Source organism: Paramacrobiotus metropolitanus, unplaced genomic scaffold (genome assembly GCF_019649055.1).
Source record: "Paramacrobiotus metropolitanus isolate TYO unplaced genomic scaffold, Prichtersi_v1.0 Parri_scaffold0000098, whole genome shotgun sequence".
NCBI lineage: Eukaryota > Metazoa > Tardigrada > Eutardigrada > Parachela > Macrobiotidae > Paramacrobiotus > Paramacrobiotus metropolitanus.
In genome coordinates, this window is record NW_026570318.1 from 124,584 (window position 1) to 151,088 (window position 26,505).

General features: G+C 43.2%; 3 protein-coding genes and 1 long non-coding RNA gene across 5 annotated transcripts; 1 reads left to right on the top strand and 3 right to left on the bottom strand.

The window, feature by feature from the left end:
• Window positions 1–3,903: 3,903 nt before the first annotated feature.
• Window positions 3,904–7,791, top strand: LOC129596963 (pentatricopeptide repeat-containing protein 2, mitochondrial-like). Its single transcript, XM_055494367.1, has 8 exons — window positions 3,904–3,968; window positions 4,068–4,166; window positions 4,267–4,405; window positions 4,833–4,941; window positions 5,286–5,483; window positions 5,672–5,788; window positions 6,282–6,479; window positions 6,671–7,791. The coding sequence occupies exons 2-8, from the start codon at window positions 4,160–4,162 to the stop codon at window positions 7,103–7,105; spliced, it is 1,203 nt and encodes a 400-aa protein (XP_055350342.1). The 5' UTR covers window positions 3,904–3,968; window positions 4,068–4,159; the 3' UTR covers window positions 7,106–7,791.
• A 6,398-nt stretch (window positions 7,792–14,189) lies between these two features.
• On the bottom strand, window positions 14,190–15,474 carry LOC129596920 (uncharacterized). 2 transcript variants are annotated; one of them, XM_055494327.1, is made up of 3 exons: window positions 15,073–15,474; window positions 14,655–14,954; window positions 14,190–14,576 (listed from the first exon to the last, which is right to left on the bottom strand). In XM_055494327.1, exons 1-3 carry the CDS (start codon window positions 15,282–15,284, stop codon window positions 14,366–14,368), a joined length of 723 nt encoding a protein of 240 aa, XP_055350302.1. In that variant the 5' UTR covers window positions 15,285–15,474; the 3' UTR covers window positions 14,190–14,365. The 2 variants fall into 2 exon arrangements, with proteins under 2 accessions (XP_055350302.1, XP_055350303.1); XM_055494328.1 differs by having other exon boundaries at window positions 14,655–14,927; window positions 15,073–15,458.
• Window positions 15,475–19,034: 3,560 nt separating this feature from the next.
• Window positions 19,035–20,534, bottom strand: LOC129596923 (uncharacterized). The gene is made up of 3 exons (XR_008691498.1): window positions 20,307–20,534; window positions 19,682–19,756; window positions 19,035–19,600 (listed from the first exon to the last, which is right to left on the bottom strand). It is a non-coding gene; the product is annotated as an uncharacterized LOC129596923 (long non-coding RNA).
• Window positions 20,535–23,689: 3,155 nt separating this feature from the next.
• On the bottom strand, window positions 23,690–26,471 carry LOC129596906 (peptidyl-prolyl cis-trans isomerase FKBP1A-like). The gene is made up of 4 exons (XM_055494308.1): window positions 26,271–26,471; window positions 26,078–26,125; window positions 25,037–25,126; window positions 23,690–24,095 (listed from the first exon to the last, which is right to left on the bottom strand). Exons 1-4 carry the CDS (start codon window positions 26,401–26,403, stop codon window positions 23,944–23,946), a joined length of 423 nt encoding a protein of 140 aa, XP_055350283.1. The 5' UTR covers window positions 26,404–26,471; the 3' UTR covers window positions 23,690–23,943.
• Window positions 26,472–26,505: the final 34 nt, after the last annotated feature.

Genomic DNA, 26,505 nt, shown 5'->3' on the forward strand with positions numbered 1-26,505 from the left:
GAAAACCAGTTCCATCCACCAGAACACGCAGTCCTGTTTCTCCACGCGTTCCTGTAAAATGCACGCGCGCTGTGCCTTCAGTGCTGCTCAAATCCACCAGCGCTCTAACACCGACCAAAAACACTGCTAAAGTTTCAAATGCAGACAAAGCGGACGCTGTAGGGAAATACGTCGTAAGACGCTACCTACAGGCGTCTCGCTGGGCAATGCTGGCGTTGTGCGACTATAGCACACTGGCGACGCGGGGGGGCAGCATCATCAGCCATCATGGGGATAGTATTGTCGTTATCGGTAGACGGTAGGTACAGTCGACAGATAATTGTGACTTCCTGTAGGTACACACACTAATGTTTCGCTACAAGAAAATACGAGAGCTTTCCATAACGTAAGTTCTTATTATCAATTGCATTTTACACGAAGTTCCAGTCAAGACTAATTGCTCTATCTAAAACGGATGACCATTTCTCCTCTTTTTACATGTATCCATTAGTAACACATGAAACAGCGCCGAAGCCATTAAACGGTGTGTACAACAACCAATCAGGACGCTCAAAACGGAAGAAACACACATGTGCTGTACCAGATAAGCACATGAAAAGGCGCGCGTTACACATGGAGCGTTAGTATCCCGGTGTGTGATGTAACAGTCGAATAGGGCGGCAGTGTAACGCTGCGGGCAGCGGGCGCGTCGCAGGTTTTCGCGACAAAAATATCTATATTCCATGCGGGGATAAAGAATCGAATTCCTCCTAGGCAAACGGATACTAGGGGCAGCTTTCGTTCACTGCTTGCAAGCATCGTCCGTAATCTTCATTCACACTATCCTATCCGTTCTTCGTTTACAAATGTCTTGTTCTGCCAGCATTGCAGTATTTGTAACAAAACTCAATACGACACTCGTAAATATTTTCGTTTTTTCTCGGATAATTTATCATACTCTAATTAGCACGACAGACTTAATTATGTACACCGGCATGATATGGTGGCTTCGTGAACTGTCTGGTTAGCTCGCTCCTCCGCTACGGGCCACTTATTCCAGTGCGAGTACAATGTAGGACGCAGTGGTTGCATAACTCCATACCCAACATTCTGTACGCATGCGGTGCAATGCGCTTGTACGAACCGGATATTTTGAGCTAAATCTTACAGTGCACTGCACTGCATGCGTACTGAATGTGGATATGTTTGGGTATGCAACCATTTCGTCCTACATTGCAGCTTCGCTGCTCCCACAGAGAGTCACATCGGACCATTAGTTGGTGGCACGTTTCCGTGCACGCCGACAGAGAACTACTGCTGACTAAGAAAAATGGCATAAACAAAAACCCTTATCATTCGTATTTTTGTGCCTGTCGCGTTAAGCGTTCTTACGCGACACCTCCCGTGTAATTCAACACAAGCTTCAGAATAAGCGCAACCGAGACGAGTAATTATGGCATAGTTCCCACTGGTAATTCTGTTACGACTTCCGTGAACAATACCATGAGCCAACTAAATCAAGCCGGAAATGATATCCTGAGTAGGCGATTGCAACCGTCCTAAACGCAAAACGTCCGCCGTAAATTTTGCCCACCCAGATTTTTTTGCTTTTTCGATCGTGAATGAGAACAATGAGCGTTAATAAGTATCCGGATGATTTTCTCTGACTGTAAGTTCGTAGCCGGTCGTTTCTGCCGGACTGTAAATTCGTAGCCGGACGTTTCTGCCGGAATGTAATTTCGTATCCTGTCGTTTTGTCCTGAATGGCTGCGGACCTAAGTGGTTTTTTGAGTTACTTTTTGCCAACCAAGCATAAGGACCCAGGCGGTGAACTGCCACTTGGCACATGGACCCTGGTTGTAAATCTCCACCCAGGAATATTGACCTAGGGGGTAATTGCCTGAAAATACAGTCATAGTTGAAGTTACATGCATAGACGAAAGGGCCTTACGTGGGTGGATTTTTGGCGCCGCCTTCCCACACGCTGACACGCATACATCTAATGGTAGCACGTCAGTTTACCGACCAACAACTCGCTTCCCGACAATGTGCTGACCGACATATTGCTAACTTACACAACTCGCTGACCGACAACTTGTTGACCGACAATTTGCTTTTCGGCTAGGTTGTTGACCGACGCTTTGTCGAAACATTTTTGTTGACCGACAACTTGCTGTCAAGTTCGGGACGTTGGTTTTGAGTTTTCTTAACTTCTCGTTGCTTATTCTTAGGCTTTTTAGGTTTCTTAGGTTTCTTAGGTTTCTTAGTTTTCTTTGTTTTCTTAAGTTTTTGGGTTTCTTGCGTCAGCAAAATGCCGTCAGCAAGTTGTCGGGGTTCACAAAAAGTCGTTCAGCGAGATGTCGTTCAGTGATTGGTCGTCGAACTGTCGGGTCATCATTTTGTTGGCCTAGACTCCAACTCTGACTCTGATTCTGACCACTCAAACTCTGACTCTGACTACTCAAAGTCTGACTCTGACCGCTCAAAGTCTGACTCTGACTCTGAAGGTTTCTTAGGTTTCTTAATAGGTTTCTTAGGATTCTTAGGTTTCTGAGGTTTCTTAGGTTTCTTAGGTTTCATAAATTTTTTAGGTTTCTTAGGTTTCTTAGTTTTCTTAGGTTTCTTCGGTTTCTTAAGTTATTCTTAGGTTATTCAGTCAGAGTCAAAGTCAGAGTTTGGACAGTCAGAGTCAGACTTTGAGTAGTCAGAGTCAGAGTTCGAGCGGTCAGAGTCTGAGTCAGAGTCAGAGCTTGAGCGCGGGCCCATTTTGTTTGTCAGCAAAAAGTCGTCAGCAAGTTGTCGACCAGCAGGAAAGTCGTCAGCGAATTGTCGGTGTGCCGTATGCATAATCTCACGATTGTCCTATACTGCACAGGGAGTTTCGCTTTCCCAACTGAAATGCCAGCTATATTTTTCTAATCTTCCGAACTCGTTTCATTTTAATTAGTGCTCAGCGCAAGCATTTTTGTACGGTATGTGTAGGCTTTTGCCGAATAAATACATCGTCCCATGGTACAGGAGCGCCAGTACGCTGCGCAATCGACATCCTCATGATCTCATAGACAACACCGTACCAAGGCTTAACACAGAAACCGCGTTGCGTTGAGCATCAGTATTTTGGTGACTTTTGTGACTTGTGAGTATAACTGCTACTAGCAGAAAAGTGACAACCTTCAACAGTCTTACCCAAAAAGCACCCACCATTAGCGAAGTACGAGTTTGCAACTGCAATTTACTGTACTTGCTTCCGTTGGGGGTGAGGCTGCGCTCGTTACGCTGTGCTAAATTCTCTGCGATTCCTGATTCTCGCCACGATTGCAGACTGGCAGCGTGTCATTTTGACGTCACCAACAACAGGGATTTTACGGTGCGCCAACTACGCATTCGCTCTGTTGCTGTTCGTGATATGGGCGGACGGTGGCGCTATACCGTGGCCATAGCACTAGCGCCTAGTTTAAGAATAGTGTAAATATTTTAGCATACATTTGTCGCCCGTTTGTATAGCTTAGTTTATACTTTGTTGTTAATTTTCATTTATCTGCCGCACTAACAAACATCATAGTTTGCGAATGCGTGCTGTTTGAAAGGTGCCGGAATACACTTGTTTCTATGCGCTTACGATGACTTCTGGGCGTAGCTTGGGCGTACGGCTACCAACCGTCACGGGGCGCCATCCGGGCGAGAATCGTCAATCTGCACGGCGTGCAAGCATGAAGCAGCTGATCAGCTGTTTTGTGTGCACGCAGCTGATCAGCTGTTTTGCCAGTCATTCTCATTTGATCTTGACAGACTTCGGTCTTCGGAATTCGCGTTCCTTCAACTTGCAAACTAAGGGCTTTTGAAGCTCCCTGTAGTTTCCGTTTTCGATAGTGTAGCGACGCTCAGTACGATGAGCTGGCGCTGGATCGGATCGACACGGAAAGCGATCGCCAGTTTCGAGATACTTGCCCATAAGAGCATCACTGCGACAGTGCCGCGGAATTTCTCATGTTAGTTGCCCGTTGACGTCAATAATACTCTTACTAACCTTATTGCACCGTGCTGCGGCGCGCATCCGTATGAATGAAAAGTAATTTTCATCCCCACAGTGCCAGCTTGCCGTCTCCTCTACACTAAAGAAGGTCTTGGTCTTACCAGCTATGTACGGGATCGGGAGAGGAATGCGGCCGTAGTGGGCTCGATGAAAGGTTGGCCCCCATTGCGTTCCGTAACGATCACTGTACAGTTAGATCTTGAAAGAAAATAAAACGAATCATATTATGACGTGTCGCCGTATTGGTGGTGTAGAGCGTTCCAAGCAGAAGTTGGAAGAGCGCGTTAGCGCGGACACGACATCTCCCGGTTTCGCCAAAGCTGATCTGAAAAGGATGTACTATCTTGCGGAGAACGATGAAGATTTGCAGCTGCTGAATAAAATGCTGAAGAAGTAAGTAGAAGTACGGAATGTTGCATGTCCGACGAATGAAAGCACGTAGTCGTGCAGTTTAGCTTAAATGCGTAAAGGTACAGCGAATAATACGAATTCATGGGTTACTTTGAATCTTTATTGGTCAAATCAAACTTAAGGCAAAATAAAGAAAGAAACACAAAAATTACAACAAGAAAATTTTATTCAATTTATCCAGCCCTTCCATCGTGCGCAGCACAGACGCCGCATTACCCCGTTGAATTTCTATCGACAAACTCTGACGTAAAAATTGATGCGAGCGTGCTTCGCCGGTTTGCTGCTGAAGTCTTTTCCCCACTTCTTTCACAATTGCGATATATCACAATTCACCTATGTCCTATATCTTTACGCCGCTAATTAGGAATCTGGCTTGTACGCTGTTTGAGAGTCGATTGTCGTTGTGAAGGTATGTCAAGCAGACGGAGAAGAAGCACTTCACTTTCGGGCCGTCTCTCATGCGACTCTATCATCACCTCAATAAACCCGATGAGGCCCTAGCCTCCATTCAAGATCCCGTAAGCCTTCATTGGAGCTCCGAATGGTCTAACACTCTAACTGGATTTATCCAGAATAATTGGAAAACTTTTCTGGTTGCTATTTTTTAAATTGCATTTCGTAGTTCTATTTTATTAGCATTTTCTAGTACATAGTTTTGGTTAGTTAAAAACACAATTTTGGTGGTTAAAGAATAAAGATATTAGTTATCATATTTTAGTAGCAGTTAAATACGAGAAAATAGAGCTGATTGCAGCGGCAATAAAATCTGGATTTCTCGGGTATCCGGATATTTTCATTTTCGTGCATTTTGATATAATAGCGCCTGAACAGTGAACTGGCATCATATGATTTTTCTCTGCAGGATCTGGTCCATGCGTACGACCAGATGACTTCCTACACGGTGGCGATGGACCTGTTGTATGAAAATCAGCGCTATCACGATGTGGTGATGCTGTACAAAGCCATGCTGCAGCGTCGGTTTTGCGATGACACTGACAGCATCCACTCCCACGTGCCGAATTACTGTTTAACCTTGGCCTGTGCGGCATGCTATAAGCTGGTACGATGTTAATACGAATACTCGTTGAATAAACTAAACTAATGAAGTGCGTTCCTCTTGGCCACTAACGTTTCTAACGATTTCTGATAGTATACAGTGATTGGGTACTACTGTAACTTTGTTGGTATACGTACAGTATGCACGTGATAACTTCATTCATATCCGTTAAGGATTGCGATCATTTGTAGGATACTCCCGAAACGTACGCAACGGCCGTGGAGTTGCTGAAAGATGCCATCGACAAGAAAGCACGACCGGTTATGCGACGCGCGGTGGCGTTTACGGCTGCTTTAGCTCTGAAAAATGTAAGCCATTTTAAATTTTTAATACACTTTAAATTTAAGTGATGCAGTAATTAATACGAAAATGTTAACGTGCAGTAGATCTGGAAATTTTTCACTCAAATTTGCTGTAGTGAGTGGGGTTTTTATGCGCGCTGCACTTGTTGTACTACCGCTGTAAACGGTACATACTGATTACAAAACTGAAGAGATTGTATATGAATGCACAGAGCCGAAAGAGTCTCATTTTCCCGTACGCCACACCCGACACGACAACAGATTTGCTTAGTGAATTTATTGTCGTATGCATCGGGACACGGTCCCCTCAAAACATTTAACACTCGAGACAAAAACAAACAGAGCTGGCATTATCGAAAACAAAGAGACATTTAGCATTTACTGAAAATCATCTCATATTGGTATGTTATGGTAATTACGGTAAAGTTTTCCCTTTAAACTACTGAGTACAGTGAGTAGAACGGCTCGTATGCTCATTGTGTATTGAAGGTTTTTGTAGGATAATGCGGCCGGTGCACTGGAGCTGCTGCGTGGTATTCCTTCGCATCGCAATTACAAGGCCCCCCGCAACCTGACAGTCTTATGCCTGACTAGATTAGGCCGCTTGCACGAGGTCTTCTCTATTATGCGGCATTGGCCCAATGTGAAGCATGATAGCGAATCCAAATCGACAGAGTTCCGCTTTTTCCAGGATGTGGTACGTGTTGTATGTAGTTTATGATTTATTTAACCTTTTTGGTGGACGGCATGAACGTGGAATGATAAAAAAAATGGGGCGATGGTTGGCGATAAAAAGTACATGAATAAACGAAACACAGCAAACGAAGAGGAATCGGATACCGAAAAGTGGTTTGTTCTACAAGTAATATTATGATTATTTGGTGATAGATAGCTAAAGTGAAGAGAGCCGTGAGGAAAATCAAAGACGACAAAAAGCTGCGCGATGGTTTCGACAAGACCTTCAAAGATCTGGCACAGGATAGGGCCATTGATCCCAAGACCCTGAAGGAGGACCTGGAGCGGCCCATTCAAAACTATAATAAATTAGCGGAACTCCAGGGTCAGGACTTTCGTGGTCGCCCGCCGACCACTGCGACGTGCACTGCACCGGAAGGCGTCTCGGAACCCCTTCGGCATCAGCGCCACCGCGATCAGATGAACAAAGCCGTGGAAACCGGAGACGACAAGATGCTGCGCCATGCAATCGACCAGGTCTTCCAAGCTGTGGATCCCGACGATGCATTTGGCGCCCAGGCCCTGAACGAGTGCTGGGATCGGCTTATTGAAGCCAGCTATATACCGCCGGTCTCCCAGGGGCTTTAATTATTTCCAGCTGCTCAGCACGTTGCGCATTGCCCCGGAGTCCATCCAGCGACAGAGCCACCGCGATAACCAACGCTCGTCGGGCGGCTTGACTGAGATTGGCGGACGTCACGAGTCGGGCAGCGGTCGCATGGGCGGGTCTGGCGGCAGCCGCACAGCGGGGGGCGGCGATGGAGCGCAGCTGATTAAACGTGACCGGGTGTTGTTGCCCGAACAGGGTATACAGCGGGTGCGAAGAGACCCGGACAGCGGGAAGGATAGGGTGCGAAAGACTCACGTTCACCGCGCGACAGATACCCCCACCCATTTAAACCCCAATTGGGACGCGTGATACCGGCCGCGTGCGGATTTTCGGAAGCCCGGCGGCGGTTGAGGAACCGGGCAGCGGAAGGGACGGAGCGATTTGCCCGGGTGACGTGTAACGCGGGTTAGGTTGTTGGTTATTCGTTGATCGTTTTGTGGTTGTTGGTTGGGTTGACTGGTGATATTAACAGGCCTCTTTTTCTGCAAATTCTTCTTCGTAGAGTAATATAACGAAATCCCGAGTAGAACGTCGGCTCAGAGTAACGCTGAGCATATTCTCCGCCCGATTTTATTTTGTCCGTTCACTAAATTATCACAAGGCGAAGAACCGCTCCTGTGTCATACCTTCATGTCGTTGTTTTTATTCTTGTTTTTATTTTACTGTGATCTCTGTTCGGCAAACTGATGACCGCAACCGGGATAAAACGATTAGAAATTCAGTGTACTGTGTAATATCGTGGAAAAACTAAATAATAAAACGGATAAAGGTCACAGCCTAAAATTTTGCTTGTTTAATTTAATTCAGTGCTAAACAGAGTCGCTGCAGCTATTACAGTTTTTCCAGCAACGGAACCCGGTCTTCGAAAATGCATCTGCTGACTATAAAATCAGTGCGTGTTTTTTTGTTAAGATGTTATTAAAGGTGTTTCCAATTATTCATCTGATTAAGTGCATTGTAATTTTTGCACGCGCCTTCCAAAACTAAAGCCACATGGTATACAGCACGCATACAACGAATCAATGCCACAAAAATGTAACCCTCGTAATATCTGGTCATATAGCAAACCACCGTAATCGTTACAGAACCATGATGTCGGAACCATTAGCGCTTTAGCCTGGCTGGCGGGTGCTCCATGGGATGTAGGGATCACTCGTAATGGACTCCGCTGGTTCGCCCGTGCACGGATCCGCTAGAAAGCACCCGATGACGTTCACTTTTTGCAGCGTGTTACATGCAGTACTATGCACGTCATGTACCGTATCCGTATGTATGATAAATATGTCAGTTATACTTACTAGCACATTATTGTTATCGGTAAAAGGCTTTACAAAGGATGCTTTCCTTACATTTCCATATAACACTGAATGGCATGGTAATATACGGATATGGGTCCGTGCTGGTGTCCGTCACCGGATCCAAATGAAAGCGGTACGGGAGAACGTCGCGGAGGGTGCGGTTATTCTTCCACGCCCAGTGGTGTGAGAAGCAGCACTGCGTCATCACGCTGTCGTCCATGTTATTTCCCGGCTTGCAGTCCCGGCAATGGGGATAACCGTCCGCTGGGCAGAGCGGCAGTGAACACTCTATCCTGGTACTCGTTAAGTTCTCGTAAGTTTGAGGCCACCTCCGGCAAATACATTAGACCCCCAACGGCCGCGTTGCTGCGGAAGTATGGCCATGGTGCTTCGATCAGGACGTATTGGGGTTGGCCGGCTGGTTGATTTTTCGGGATGCTGAAGGGAATGTAATCGCCGCGGGCTGTCCACAGTAACCACAAACCAGTGGTTCCGGAATCAGCGCGGAATTTGCCCGAGGCTTGAAGTCAGCCGGTTTTCCCTCTAGAATGGAACCAAAAGGTCTGTCTGTGAAGGATAGGAAAAGGCCGGACGTGATCACACTAATACCGTGGGCGCGCGGAAAACCGCTGGCCATAGACGTCACCTGCGTAGACACGCTGGCGGTTTCGTATATCGACCGCACTTCCGTGAACGCCATGCAGCAGCCGAACTCGCTGAAAGGAAGAAACTCGCGAAACACGCTTGGTTGCAAGCAAGATACGATTTCGTTGCTGCAGCCATCGAAATTTACGGACCTTATGGAGACGGTACTAAAAAGCTAGTGGAAACGGTTGGAAACGGAATAGCAACTTCAACTGGCCAAAAGCGGGCGAAAGAGTTTTTTAAACAGCGAATATCTATGCAAATACAACGGGGAAACGCGATTTGTGTAATGGGTACGATCCCCGATCACGATTGCATAGAGGAAGTGTTTCTTTTGTAAATGCCGTTTTGTTCTGGTGCATAGTTTGTACCCGTACCATGATACTTATTAAAGGTGAATCTTTCAAACCAGTTGCACACAACAGATGAACACTGGACATGGTTAATCAAGGAATCAATACTCTACATATGCATCGGCTAGTACTAATGCAGCGGATTACTTGTAGATTTATATGCAAGTACTGCACATGTGATAATACGTATTATAATGCTGTGCTTGGTCAGCGTTTAGGCTTCGTCAGCACGTATGTAGTATGTACTATGTGCGTACTGTACTGTATGTACTGTATCTCTATCTGGTCGCACCTTACCAGGTGCTCGATGTCGCGAATACCGGTAATCCAAAACTTTTTCGGATGATACACTAGACTTCAAGTGTTTTTGATGCTGCCGATTTTCATAGAAATGCTTATTGCAATGTGAGTTTTGCACGTTCAGGAAAATTTTTGGAGGCAAGCCTGAGCTTGCTTTCCAGTATATTTGAGCAGACAAAGAAGCAAAAGCATTACGATGGCATGGATATTATATGCTCTGTGATAAAAGGTATTCCGAATTGCCATAATCGCTTTCAAGGAAAAATACAGCGAGCATTGGTTGAGCTTGAACATGGTTGGTAATACTTATCCATGGACCATGGGACCATGACCAGAAGTACAATGGTCAATAAGTAAGTAGAATAGTTGTGCTGCGACCCTCGCAAGTGCCAAGAGTTCAGTACAGTTTTTTGTATGTTTTTTACTGTACAACCAACCGCAACAAAATAAACAATTACACCGATATTTATACGCCCAGTATTGAGCTCGACATTGAGCTTGATCTTGTATAGCATCTTTACGCAGTTGTCGCGCCAAATGTTTTCCTGACGATGCAATGTATAATTGAGCAAACGTACAACGTACAAATGATGTGATGCAGTGAACAGAAATATGTAAGCGGTAGTTAAATATAGGTGCAACACGGAATAACTCACAAGGTTTACATATGATGCTCTTCCACTGCGAAAAGCTGACATTTAAAGACTGAGTTTAGACGGGTTAATGAGCCTCCTTTTCGTATGGACGCGGCTTATACTCGTATAAATTTTAAAAGCACCGGTTCAGAACGACATCAGTAACCGCCGTCTTTTTATTATTCTTTGATATTTGGTGATGTTAGTAATTATACGAATTTTTATCACTCGCAGTAATGCCGCAGTAAATCGAGTGAAATGGTAATATAATAATTATACAGAACAGGGGAACATTTTAAGGATAATCAGACTACAGTATAACAAAGCGCTCCTGCAGTCTTGCGTTGTTAAGGTTAGCCCTACAAAAAAAACCGCATGACGGTAGACGATGATGATTCGAAAAAAGCAGAACTTTCCTTTCTGCATGTACAGCTATTCCGCTAACGAGAAATCCTCAAGTGCTTCGTGACTAGCGGCAGGCAGACTTGCGGAATGGATTTCCAGCAATATGCAGCAAAGAATTGCTGAGCCAATGCAACGTACGCAGGAGTGGGCAGTCAAGTGGGTGGTGGAAGAATGTAAATCCAAGAATTTTCACAATCCTTGTCAATATGCAGCCAATTTCTGCGAACCTCCCGGGCCTCCACTTTGCAAACTCTGCGACTTTTGAACACTCGTAGATTTGCAGCCGGTAATAAAAGCTGCTTCCAAAGTAATGTTTGGAAAATTTACATAAACAGATTTTCTTATCGCTTAAATATACTGAACTGTCCCTGCGCAATGATGACGTCGCTTTTGATTCTTGGTCTCTGCAGCTCGGTGTTAGCCAGCGTTTTCGCCATCCCGACTACAGACGGTAAGCAAAAGGTCACTTCCAAACAGCTCGTGTAGAGCGCAGCTGTTCTTTTGTCGCCTAACACAGCTAGTGTTAATTTTTGCAGATTCTAGAATGGCTCATGTCACACCGGATTTCGACTATCTTGACCCTAATAATCAGCCAACGTGCCCATACGGGAATCGAGTTCGATGTGAGGTATCTACGGGAACCCTGTGCCAGTGCTGCCGAAATCATGACGAATTTGTCAAATGCCTTGGAAATGCTCCCACATCCCAGCTAAGAAAGTAACATCGATGGTCAACATGTTCTGGAATCCACGCTTTGCCCACCAGTCTCACGGTCAATTTTCCATTGGAAAGCTTGAAAGTATGATCAACAGTTGCTCGATGATCAAAGAAAGCAAGAACCATATAAACTCTCATTTATTAATGAATAACTACTATCTACTAAGAATGTTTTAGATTCCAGTAATAACATTCAGGCATAGCTTAATTTTACAGCGCTACCCGAAAATCATTAAAATCCTTAATAAACAACGCAACCGGAAGAAAATGGAAAGCGTAACTATTGTTAGGTTGTTGTGTAACAAATTTAACATTTCGTTAATATTGCGCAATCAAAAAGGGTGCGTACGCAAACCGCAGAGCGTCCCGTACATTAGTTAAAAAGGACTGTACATTAGTTAAATCGGACTCGTTAACGGTTAACCCAAAGTGTACGCTTGATTTCTTGGTGGTGGTTGTCGGTTGATAATACGTACCTTATCTGCAAACATGCAACTGCAAAAATGTTAGGTAATGCCGGCGCGATTTGCGAACTCACTAAATGCCAAGTGTACATACATTTTCAATCAGCCGAAAAGACCACAAGGAAGAATAAGGAAGAGTAAGAAAGGTTTCAGAGGAAGCAGACATTCTCAGAAGCCCAGTTAATCTGTGTGAGAAGTGTGTTACGATGCCAGCATCTTGGACTGTACAGTACTTTGGACCAGCGTGTGGATCGGACATGTGCGGTGCCTGCGTGAATGAACCATTTACGGCGTGTGCGATTGTGCTGTGCATGCTAATGTTACTGAGAAATGATTGAATGATTACCTTATTTGTTTATTTATCTTATTTGTCTTTAGCCGATCGCATCTTGTTATTGTAGCCAATGTCCATTCGGAATATTCCTGTTGCTCTCTTATTCTATATAGACTAGGAAAGTGCACTCGCTTCTGGCGGGCACTGTATGACCGAAGCGTAGCAGTAGATTTATACATATTTTTATCTGCCTATTAGCAAAATTTGTAGAATTAATGTGACGATTTTAAAGTATGTGCGGTGTCTTTAGAGTATACACAACCATGTAACCGGTGAGGCAAATCTTATTCCGCTGTTCTCGGAATACAGCAAAGTTTTGAATCAGACATTCTTGCCGATCATATTGAACAACATTGTGCACAACTAAAGCCTACTTGGAGGGACATGTATTTACGGTCTCAGTTACGGTGGACGTCCTTCCTGGCTGGCGGATGCATAGGTTCACCGACCATAGACGTGTTTTTCGAAAACATTTATTCCAATTTCCAAATTTTTTTGAAGATTTAGGTAACGTCAGGTAACGTCAAGTCTTTGTTTTACTCTATCGCCGCTCGAGTAGATGGCGGTGACTTTTCCGGCGAAATCCAAAAATATTTTCTACATGAGCTGATTGTCAAATGAGGTATTAGGAATAGTTACACGTTAACCTACTTTCGCTTTCCATGAGAGTGCAGATAGTCTGTACTACCTACGGTCAGGTCAAGACGCAGCTTGGGGATGCCGCCAGTGCGCTAGTCACACCAAGCAGCCATGACTTTATCCGGACTTCCAGGCTTTATGTTCTAGTTCCATGTAGCGGTTACAGTATTCAAAAATTATTGGTATTGGCAACAAGTAGTGTACCGGTAGAAGGGCACCGTCATATCGATTACCAACATGGACTTCGTAAGGATATTAGCAAATTGAGGTTACCCCAACCTCTGTTTTTTAACCAAAACCGACTACAGATTCAAAATCAGCGCATTTTTCTGATCTAGAAATCATCCTTCAAAGTCAGAAAAGGTCAAAACCAAATTCTGACTGCCGGCCCCCCAGTGCCCCAGAACTACATGGGGTGGTGGCAGTTGAGTCAAAGACAAAACATTTTGTTTCTGCATTTTGAATACTTATTCTAGGTGAATCGGCAACGCTGAATCCGAATATGATGTCAGAAAAATGTTTTAACGGTCCCCGAGGGCGTCCGGTTGAAAATTTGATTTGCTTATAACTAACGCGTTAAACCAGGAAGAAGAGAAATTTTCGCCGAGCGCTCTTGGGGACCGTTGAAATGTTTTTCTGACATCATATTCGGATTCAGCGTTGCCGATTCACCTAGAATAAGTATTCAGAATGCAGAAACAAAATGTTTTGTCTTTGACTCAACTGCCACCACCCCATGTAGTTCTGGGGCACTGGGGGGCCGGCAGTCAGAATTTGGTTTTGACCTTTTCTGACTTTGAAGGATGATTTCTAGATCAGAAAAATGCGCTGATTTTGAATCTGTAGTCGGTTTTGGTTAAAAAACAGAGGTTGGGGGGTAACCTCAATTTGCTAATATCCTTACGAAGTCCATGATTACCAACAAAATACCTTACTCAGTAGCCAAAAGGAAGGTGTACTCGCAGCGAAGTATATGTGCATTTGACAGTGGAAAGGCCGCGCATATGTGCATTTGATGGCGGTGACCGACAGACACCACAGTTTGCACGCGCCTTGAGCATATACGGCCAGCGCGCATATGATCGTGAACAGGTCGCGCATATGTGCATTTGATGGCGGTGACCGACAGACACCACATTTTTCATGAACGCTGAACATAGAGGACCTTCGCTACCCTTCGGAGCTGTAAGAAAGTTACAGCTGTCACCCGGTTTGATAAACGATTATTCGTTTTCCTTAGCGTGCGTCTGCGCAATGTATGTTAGGGTTTTATCATTGGTTTTATCAAGCGGATGACTTATACAAATACAGAACCAAATTTTTCCGGTTCCACTATCCCATTTTCACTGTAGTTCGCATTTGTACGGCTACAGTAGCCCACAATGAACATCACAGCAACGAGGCGATCCGCACCGTTCAAGCGGGAGCTGTGCTTTTACAATCTGCGCTCATGCACCGGCACGCAGTTCACAACAGGAGTCAAACATCAGATTTTTACCGAACAAATGACCGTTTCGGTCAGCATTCAATTCAAGGCAGTTGCTTTTATGCAGAAAACCAGTTCCTTCTAACAGAATACGCAGTCCGTCTTCTCCACACGATCCGGTAACTGCTGCACGCGCGGTGTCGTTCAGTTGCTGCTCCAAATCCACCAGCGCTCTAACACGGACAGTAAATTAATTTTAAATGCAGACAAAGCGAACGCTGTATTTAACAACATTGTACGACACTGCCAACCTGCAAACGTCTCGCACGGCAATGCTGGCGTTGTGCGAATGCAGCACGCTAGGCAAGGCTGGAGGCAGCTTCAATGGGATAGTGTCCTTGTGGATGATGTAACAGTCAAAGAGCGCGGCAGTGTAACGCTGCAGGGCGACCGGCGCGTCGCAGAGTTTGGCAATGAAGATATTCCATGCGGCCATAAAGAAACTGAATTCAGCCTTGGGGAACGGATATTGCGGGCAGCCTTCGTTCACCGCGTTCAAGCATCGTCCATATTCTTCGTTCACACTGCAAAGATGTCTTTTTCTGTCAGCACTGCAGTGTAATAAAAAGTCACCCGTTGTAAGCAAAGTTAATAAGATACTACTGGTAGTACTTGAAAATATCTTTGTTTTTTTCTGGGCTAGTTAGCACGACAGACTTAATTTCATACCGGCATGACATGGCGGCTTCGCGAGCTGTCTGGTTAACCCGCTCATCCGTTACGGGCCATGCTTCCCGCCACTTATCCCAGGGCGAGTAACGGCTTTGCTCCCACAAAGCGTCACATCGGATCATTAGCTGGTGGCAGATTTCCATGCACGCCGACAGCGAACTGCTGCCGATGAAGATAAAGGTTTTCAATAAAAACCATGGTATTCGCATTTTTGTTACTTGTCGCGTTAAGCGTCGGGATAAGACACCTTCCCGTGTAATATGAAACAAGATGATCGTAGCTAAGACGGCCGGCTAATTGCGGTGAAGTTCCCGTTGGTATGTGTAATTATGCTGCAGCCAAATCGCGTTCTGTATCTAAACAATTCGCGATTGTAAACGTTGATAATGCTATGTGATTGAATCTTGCTGTAAGTTTGCAACTATATAATGTACCGACCGTCGATAAAACATTTGTGATGGGGGAATTAATACAAGCACACCACTAGTTAGTTTGTATAATACGCAAACGGGCTTCAGAAATAGTAAAATACCGTACAGCCTAAGTTGTCCCGCAAAGCGCGCTCCGGTTAAGCATATGTACAATACATACGAGGAGGGGATAAATGAGCTCGATGTACCCGAGCAAGTGGTAACAGAGCTCGTTATCCGTAACCGTGCCTGTTCAATAGGGCCAGCCACCAAGAGACGGCAGCTTGTTCTATAACGCAGAATAACTGAAACAGCCGTTGAGACCGATAGCTGCTTTTTTCTCCATAGACTCCTATGCTAAACAAAATCACTTGTGTCTTACACAGTGCGAAAGAAAACCACTCAACCTACATTCCAGAAGCATAAGAAAAAAATTGCAAGATTTTTGATACCAAGAAAGCTATTATTAAGGATGATAGAGAAAAGTTATCGCCATTTATGTTTCTCGTAAAAAAGCTGATAGAGTTGTGCGTGTACCCGACCGTGGATCGAGATCTCATACTAAGTCTATGAGCAACATAAATGGCGATAACTTTTCTCTATCATCCTTAATAATAGCTTTCTTGGTATAAAAAATCTTGCAATTTTTTTCTTATGCTTCTGGAATGCAGGTTGAGTGGTTTTCTTTCGAACTGTGTAAGACACAAGTGATTTTGTTTAGCATAGGAGTCTATGGAGAAAAAAGCAGCTATCGGTCTCAACGGCTGTTTCAGTTATTCTGCGTTATAGAACAAGCTGCCGTCTCTTGGTGGCTGGCCCTATTGAACAGGCACGGTTACGGATAACGAGCTCTGTTACCACTTGCTCGGGTACATCGAGCTCATTTATCCCCTCCTCGTACAGATACATACGGTACCCGATTACTCTGTACATGGTGGACTAGTGTTACAGAAAGAGGACATGTTTTTGGCGCTCAGAGTTGGGATTTTACTCGTACGGTGTCGTGCTCGATGTTGTTTTTACTAGCAGCTTTGTTGGGATTTTGTTATTTAAATTATTGCACATTGAAGAACCAGTCCTGTACCATAACTCGTCAAACGTTACTTTCATTGTACTGTGTATGTACGTACTTGTACAGTGTACGTACTTTGGTCTCTGGTTGGGCGGCATCCATAAATTACGTCACGCAAGTTGGGGGAGGGGGGAGGTTCTGAAAGCGTTACTGTTGTTACAAAGGGGGAGGGGGGTATTAAAAACTTTACTACGATTCTGACGTCACCATGCTATATCTATGGAGGGGTTCTAAATTTGTTACGTAGCGCTCAGGGGAGGGGATCTGAGTTTGTTAGCACTGGTGACATAGGGGGAGGGGGGTATCAAAATGTCGAATTTTTGCGTTACGTAATTTATGGATGCCGCCTTGCTGGGTATCTTGATTAATATACTCGAGTAAGTTAATCAAGTTTACTCGAGTAAGTTTCTTAATCTTAGTTTTCTAGAAATCACAACAAAACACTACGATCAAAAACCTACTGTAGATGCAGAAGGATTTTTTGAATTAGGTTAAGCAGTAACATGCATTATGCGTTAAGTGTCGTGCTGGCGGGTGTGGATATTGGAGTCAGTAAAACACGATTATGGATACTGGAGTCAGTAAAACGAAAATTGGTTAAGTGCTTCGACATACCTGCGTTTAATTCACTTTCCCAATTGTAAGTACTTCTCGAAATATTTCTAGCTTCGCTTCGGTCTTTTAGTGCTAGCGAGCAGCGGTGCACTTCCCTAGTTATGCTTATGTCCATTTCTGTGTAAAGCTTGGATAAGATCCATCCATAATGAGACTTTTGGTACACCTGAGCCCTGACTGCGTTTAATCTTTCCGGAAGAGTTAAACTTCCTTTACTCACGCGAGGCCTGCTTTGCGCGACAGAGAGAGCGTACACCTAGTAATCTATTGCAAACAAGAATTACTGATTCAGGTAAGACGCCTTCCAAAAAAACGTATCTTTCCAGGTAAAAAAAATCTGCAGTAAAATGAAGAATGCGCTTCCCACGGCATCCATGTGCCATAGGAAGCGCAATATTCGTTTTACCGCCACGGCATCGCACAGCCTGCCGCAAACTTCACGGTTTTAAGGAACCGACATCGAGATCACAAAAATTGGTTCCCGTCGGTGTCTAACCGAATAATAGTACAGCGTGGTGAATAATAAATCGGAGAGTTCATTGATCTGGACGTGGTCGTACGATAGTTGCTGTTGCACAATGAACACTATCATAAACAGGAATACTAGAAATAGCTGCAGTTAGCATGCACTTGCTGTTTGATAAGTTATGGATTATGATATACAGTAATAGTGCGCGCAGCACGCAGAACACAGGTAAGCAGTTGGGCTAGTCCGTGCTGACCATGTAGGCCCAAAGCAGTTTTTCAAGCCTGATGTACCGCAGAATTTGAAACATGCTGTGTTGCGAAATTTCGGCAGTGCAGCATGCGTGATACACTGCGACGACATCCACTCACTTAAAGGTGCCCTTTAAAAGCTTAAAGGATGAAACGAAGGACATGAAATAACCGGCAGCAATGAGCTACGGAACTGGCTGAAAAGTTGAAAATTCCCATTAGCCAGCAGTAGGTAGCTGGGAGAGGATGAATTCCCTCATGGTCAGGATGAATTGCATACGGGGATTAGGTAACACAATCCCAGTTTGCATGGCATGTTACCGTACTGCTCGTACAATTTGTACGAGCAGTACGGTAAACACGCCATACGATAGACCTCGCTTTCAAATTTTCAAAGGCTGTGCTTCCTTATATTGGCCTTAGCTAAGCGCTTTGGCAAATGTTTTACAATGCTTCCATACTCGTATTGCATTCTGGATACGCAAACATAGCTGCGTCCTGGCGCTTATTCTCAAGCGGGGTGCACTGCACAAGACCTGACCGATGCTGTTTTCTGTGTTACTGTGTGCCTGGTTAATTGAACGGAACAGGAACAAACATCGGATAACGCTCTCGATTGCGCAACCTTGTAATACACCCGAGGGCGGCAAGCGTGTCAGAACTTCGATGCTGACTAAAAACTAGAAATAAATGCAAGGACCATAGATCTACTTCGAATTTTGAACTGATGCGAGTACTCGTACACTACTTTGTATTTCAGAAAGGGCACTGCAACTTTATGCTCAACTTAGCTGCTGAATAACTGGTTAAATCAATAACTAAAAAGGTGTAAAGAATACTAAACGGCCATGGTGGCTGACGTGGTCCATTTCACCAACCTGTTCACTAAAGGTCACCGAATATTGAAATCCTTGGCATTCGGTAAAAGCGTTACTGCAGCGGCTCGACCAAGTCGTGCCACAGAGTTTGTGTACGAGTAGGGAAAATTCAGCGAATGCCATTGTCCGCCTACACAATTACTACGCACACTTTGGGCAATGTTTTTCGTACGTAAGCTCTGTGGTACAACTGGGTGGAGCCGCTACAGTATGTGCCGTTCCAGGCTTGCGCATGAAGCCTATAAGCAGATTGCGTCAGTACCACTTTGTCATGTTTTAATGGATAAACAGGGTGGACATTTTATCCAACCAGGGACAAATCAGCTGAACAAAAGCATGAGGAAAAAGCATCCACAGTTTTAGCAGAAGACCTGCAGCGGTCAGTGATCGAACTAACAATTCTGATGGAACGAAACAGTCGATAATCCAGATAAGGCTAATGTATTGCAGATACTCTTACACTTTGTTAATGAAATATAGCAGCATGCTATTTATGTTGCATGCGATTCATATCACAATGACATCACCGTTCTCAATAGTAAAAATTTTGGAAGCCACGGGTAATGCCGACCTGGATGCTACCTCCACTAGCCCCATCCCGTACCGGGGCATACCTTGGTGGGATTCTGCGGATGCGGACTAAAAGCCCAGTGGATACCGGTCCACCAGCACTCCGAGGTGTACCACGCCCAGCTGCAGCACTTGGGCGGGTCGGGTATGGGTGGCGGGCGATTAGGGCGGCGTCTCCACCTCGCAGCGTATTGGTCATTGGTGGGCAGAAATTCTTGGCGTTCCTCAAAATTAACCATGCTAGCCATCGCTTGTACAAGGAACTGCAAGAGCGTAAAACCATGTAATTTTACTGCATTTTAATTTTATTTGGTAAATTTATCCCGCAATGATGTTATACACACCAAACACATCAGACAGCCGGCAATGGTCATTGTCCGCCGTAGAGACATCATCTTTCAATTGCGGTTGCTGTCGTTCTGAAAAAAAATTACTTCCGTTCCCGTAAGACCAAAATGTAAGAGGCGTGAATTTTTTTTGCAACACTGTGCCGATAATCGTATTAGTTCTGTAAGCCGCCGAGTTTGAACTACTTTACACAAACCTACACGTCAATAATGTTTTTATGCTGGAACAAGCATACTGGATGCCAATATGTCTATAGTAAATTTTGATGTAAGGTTTCGCTGATAATCTGTGGTTGGGAATCGTGAAATTAGCCGTCAATTGCGCTGTGCTCCAAGAAAGCTGCTTCCCCCTATGATATCACTTAGGTTACTGAACTCTAACGTGTAATCCGTGTACATAAGTAATTACATAAATAACGCACTAAATCAAAGAATTCGAAACCCGTGCAACAAACTGCATATTACGCGGCTGTCGTTTTGGAGCTTGATATCGCCTTTCATATAAAAAATAAATGAATTAAAAATGCTAATGTCATTTTACTCGCAGTACTCATGCTCTGCACTCATATTCCTGTTCCAGATATACTGTCCAATATTTGTGACTGTTCTGGTGCGGACTTACTTAGTTAATGGCGAATTGAGATTCCGATATATCGCAGTTTTCCGTGTCGTTTTACGAAAAATTCTATGGATTCGGTACAGGATGACAGGATTTTAGTACGTAGATAAATGCAGTTACCAATAATTAGAAATTATGACAAAACTGCTAGTAAATTTGTAGTATGTTCTACGAGCTAGAAACCGTCTGCCTGCTGCCGTGTGCCAACCACATTAAAATAACAGAAATTCAAATTAATGTACGAAACAGTTATAATAATGACTTTATTATTGCTAGGCAGAACGTCACGCATAATAAAACGGTTTCGTTAACGATCGTAAATACTATGTACAGTGCTTGTAAATCTAGAATTCTAGAAAGCCGCGTTCAGATTATCAGTACGTAATTAACGTAAGTACTTTAGTACTGCAAAACGCAGAAAGTATGTACGTATTTGAAGTAAGTACGTATTTATGACGTTACTTGTCTTCTAACGGATGTGCACAATAGATTTGTATTGTGCTTGTACTAATATTATCGTCAAAATTAAGAAGCGTACATTTTATGTCCATTTTCCATATTTGTACGTCACGCTCTTACCATAATAATCTCATGCTAAGAAGTTTGTGTTTGTTAGAAAATTACAGTTACGTTCTTGCCATAATAATTTACATGGTGTTGATGGCAATTAAGAACTAAGAGGTTGGTGTTTGTTAGGGAATTACAGTTACTCAAGTAGGCAATAACTGTTCACGCATGGCATCAGTTCTGAACATATTCACGCATGGCAGCAGTTCTATATAACAGATTCTATCAACGTTTCCTGATTCGTTTCCTAGGTTCAGGAGGTCCGTGAATTTGGTCATGGATTCGTACGCCAGCATACTTCCCTTAAAGTCAAAGTTTTACCAATCTCAAACGCATCTGAACATACAGTACATATACTGGAATGCATAGTTCACCGTTCGTGCGTGCTTGGTGAAGGAGAGCATCTTCGAGGTGTATCCGGCTTGCTGGAAAATTTAAGTGAAGATGATGGCATATGTGGGATGGCTGCGGCGCTGCGCATCATCTTGTGCTGTATTGTACTTGTATACACCATACCGCTCGAAAATTCTGCGAGACAGTGGGGCGGAGCTATATGCCACAAAATATGCATTCTGATAGGCTTCTCATTACTTGGGACCTGGGAGCATATTTTCTATTCAGTAGATCAGAATAAAGAAATGCAAAATTCCCCGGTACAATTCCCGATAAAGTCTGCACTGAATGTACAGAATGATAAGAACATAGCATAAAACCTTCAGTAGGTACGTACCTGTCTGTATCTCACACGGTGCACTGCATGTTCACCGGAAGTACAGTACATATTATGTATATGGAACTGCAAGTAATGCTCAGTGTATACGTCTTTTGAAACAGGCAGTATTATAACGTTCCACTCACCATCACCACTATCGGTAACGTAAGTAGTGCCGCATGCCTGTGTAATATATAAAATGCGCAAAGTTCAAACGCGGATTTACTTACAACGTTTTTTACCCTCGACATACAGACATCGAACGCAAAACCGCGCCCGTTTACACGTCTTGCATGTAGGTATGTACGGGCTAAACTCGACCGCATGCGCACAACTGTCAGGACATACAGACTGACATCATGCGTGCAGAAACATTATGCGTGCAGTATTATGCTTCTAAATTGTATCACCACATTTGAATTTCTAAAAATATAACCTGTTGAAAAGTATCAAAACAAGATGCACTTGAGTATCGCTGCGCAATATTCTTTTCAGTTAAAAATAAATAAAAAGACTGCGGTTAACAATACTTCTGGGTAGCCAGACCAAAGCGGGAACCCGCCACATGGTTAAATGGTTAAGCAAGTACGTATACAATCTTCTTTCGTAAAATACAAACGAAAAATCAGAATTAAATTTATGCGACCAACAAATTATTCAGCGCATACTTTGCTAAATTAACATGGTATCAAAAAATAATTTCTGACTTACGATGGAAGGCTGTCCAGCAGTATTAGTCGAAGTCGGGTATTAAATTAGATTAAGAAATCAAGTACAGAACGGGGTGTATTGTAAACAGCACCAGCAGCTGGGTAGCCAGCGCGCAGGGTTCCCTGCGATACGACGGCAGTTCTACATGACAAGTATACCACAAATTGTTAGAGACAGCCACTAGAATTTGTGGACCTTTTGGCAAGTCGAAATCAATTTGTAATATGCTAGTCAGCTGTAATGGAATCAAAAATAAATTGAGCAGTTATCAGACAACAAGTAATCAGTAAACAGGGGCACCTGGGCCAACACTGATCATGCGCAGTCCAATCTGGATTCCCAAAATGCAGGCATCCCTCCACTATAGATGCATAAGTAATGCCACAAAAATTATCAGTTTTACAATTCTAATTTCGAAAACAAACAAGAAGGCAAGAACCAAAAACAAAAAAAGATATAGAGCCCTATCATTTTATCGTTTAACCGTCTCCGTAAGCTCAAAGTATAGAGAAACGATCACGTGGTTTGGAATTTTGCTATTGGCGGTGGGCAGCCTCGATCTAACTCAAAATGCAGACCCGCCAATCAAGATCACAGAAACACGAAGTTTGTAAGTCGCTGGGCGTCGCTTAGACCCGTTACAAGGTACGCCCATGTTGGTAACGGTTTTCGTCGACGCCCACCGACAGACACCGAGCGAAAAGCGACTTACAACGAAGCCCAGCCAACTGAGACTTGGTACGCCTATTTCTCGCATCGATGTAAGTCGCAGATTCTCGATGTAAGTCCGCGTTTTAACTCTGCGCATCCTTTCTAATGTGTACGATGTTATTATCTGGAGACGCCGTTCACAGGTGACACAGTGCTTTATGGTAAACATTATTCACTTTAGAAGCCATGTGTGAAGCAGATGCAAAATGCTGCACAGCCAATAATCCGCTGCATAACACCACCCGGAAGATCTGTGTTGCATTGAATGAAGTCCGCTCGGATATTTGAGCTGACGAATGATTTGTACAACGGAAAACCGGAAACAAACTGATGGATGGGAATTGATGTTTCTTTTATACCTTTTTTTCTGCATTATTCATCCTACTCGATTTCAGTATTTTTATTCGGTTTAACTGATTTGGTGTTTTTGGTAAATAAATTTCCTATTATTTATATTGCTATCGGGCTTAGTTATATTTCTATTGTTTCAATGATCTGGGTAATTTTAATATTTTTATCGAGTTTTTTGAAAATTATTTTACAATCTACTTTTAAATAATTGTTTTCTCACGATTTATTTTTAATTTATTAGACGTGGAAATTTTAATCAATAACTAAATTAATAAATAAAGACAGTCAACAAATTCGCAGAGATTTTGACAACACCGCGGAAAAGGCAAACACGGAAATGGCACGGTTTTATTTGCGCACAATCGTCATGCAGCGACACTGACCGAGAAACAGCAACAAATCGCGAGCAAAAGAAATGATCAAAGCTTAAAAAAGAAACAACAGCAAGCACACTTCAGGCGACGATCATGCTGCAGCGGCGTTTAAAAAATCAAAAACAATTCCAGCACCACGTTAATTAATAGTTGAGGACGCCGAAGATGCGGCGAAAAGCGAGCGAGATGCCGACGGATGTCGTTGAAAATGTGTTCACTTGAAGCTGAGCAGTTCCACGTCGAAGACGAGGACGGAGTTGGGCGGGATGAGGCCCGGGTAGCCCTTGGCGCCGTACGCGTAGTCCGGTGAGCAGGTCAGCTTGGCGCGCTGCCCGACGCTCATCTGCGCCACTCCCTCATCCCAACCTACACCAACAACATCCGGCTAAATAAATGCGTCATTCACTGGAATATATTCCAGTGAATATATTTTCAACAAATATATTTTCAACAAATATATTGTCAAAAAATATATTTTCAACAAATATAATTCAATAAATATATTTTGTACGTATAGATTTGCAGTATGTAAAAATAGAATAATTTCTCTCGCCAACCGGTACAAATTTTTCAATTGAACGTATTTTTGTGAGCGATGCTCGTCTCTCTAAATACTGCAAATAAAGCCCCACCACTACGAATAATGCAATAACGTAAAACAAATGTTGTACGTCTTTAGTATTTTCCACTCGTATATATGCGATTCCGGATAACGTTTTTTAACAATATTCTGGTCTATTCTACAAACGGTGTGAATAGAAAAATGCTAAAATATTTCAAAGAAAACGCACGAATTTACAGACCACCGTAAGAAGATTCCAAGAACATTATAACTAACTGACAAAAAAAATCAAAAAACAAATAAATAACAGAAATCCTGGCACCAGAAACCTCAGCGCGTATTCAAATAAAATGCCTGGCTAATTAGAAAATCTCAACGAATAAATGGATTAAAACTCATATCACGACTAACTGTTGAGCAAACCCAAGGCAATAAACCAAGCACACATTCTACACCGTTGTTTTAAATTAGAAGATTTATTTCCACATGCAGTAAAACTGGGGTATAACATACAAAGGGGAAACATGTACAAACGTTACCGAAGTACTCTACATTTTTATAAATAATTTCCGAGCTAATAATTTCAACAAATATTAAACCGGCAGCAAATATTAGGCAAGTACAATTTTCCTTATGATATCCTTCATAATCCTCGCCATTTAACAACGGTATTTCCTTTAAGCAATGCAGTTCCAGCTTTTCCTGGTTATTTACACCAAATCCATGTCAGAATTGTTCAGCGTACCTTTGATGACTTCGCCTTGGCCCAGACGGAAGGTGAACGGCTGGCCGCGATCGCGCGACGAATCAAACTTCTTCCCGTCCGTCAACGTGCCTGCAAAGAAACAAGGATTTAATGTCATATTTAAAGAATTCCGGTCAAACGAATTAAACGTGAGCGCACATCGCGAATTTTTCTGACAAATCCTTTCCAGTTAGGATGTACGTAAACAGAAACACTCACGATTCTATGAATGTTGAAGTAGGACGGGAACGTCATTTTAGGCTGGTCGAGTACGATTCTAATCAGGAAATTCTTCGAGCATTAATAACGCAGCTATGTATACATGTACACCATTTGAATACACTGTGACAAGTATACGTACTAAAAAGACGCGGCCAAGTACTTACATTCCTTACAATTTAGCAGTAAAACTGTAAAATTTTAAAAACACAATGGGGAACCACGAGTCAGTAACCCAAAGTTAGCGAAGGATTGAATTCCTGGACTATTAAAATTAATCACAATATTAATTCACAATAACAAATCATAAATCACAATAAATTTGAACGAAGTTTCCCTTAAAAATTCAATTAAAATAATTAAATAATACAAATTCCGTTTTTAAAGGAAAATTTATGTTAGAGGAAACCAGTTCAATTCACTAAAGAGTCAAAAGTAAATTAAATGAAATCTTAATTTTCAGGCTCAAAAAGAAATCCAAATTTTAATTCAAATAAACGTAAATAATTAAAATTACTCATCATAACTCATGGCAAAAATTTTGCCACAATTTTGCCGCAAAATCGTAAATCGCGGAAAATTCAAAGGCAACAATGCCGCAACATTAACACGCGCTACAAAACTCCTACGTTTGCGATATACATATCTCAGGGAAATTTAAATTTCAACGAAATAAAAAAAGCAAATTCGGAAGCGAAAAAATTTTGCAAGTGTCATCTGGAAAATTCAATATTAACGAGCGCAGGGTTCAACGAACCCATTCAAAACTCAGAACTGGCAACTTTTCTTCCAAATTTCCAAATAGGGTCTTCCGACTCTTACCTGTGTAATGCACGCTGACAGTTTGTCCCTTTTGAGGGAAATTAGTGCCTGAAAATAAAGCAATTAGAATAATTAGATTCCATGAAAGAAAAACGCACTGCAGCAGCGTCACAGGATGACGTGGAGATTTCCACATAAAAATCAGGTTTCACATCACAGCATGTTATAACATGCATCAATTTGGAAGACCCACCATCGCCGGGCTTGATCGTTTCCACCTGCACACCCATGAAGACGCCGGGCAGATTACACACGATAAACAACAGACAAAATGTCCAGGGCCAACTGAAGAACCGTGAAGTAACGGCCGATGAAAACTGATGCATTCTGGAAAAGAATTTATTCGTCGCTTGATTCACTCTCGCTCTCGCTGTGGAGTTTATTAGTGCAGTGATGAGCCACAATTTACTTAATTTGGCCAAGGTGTC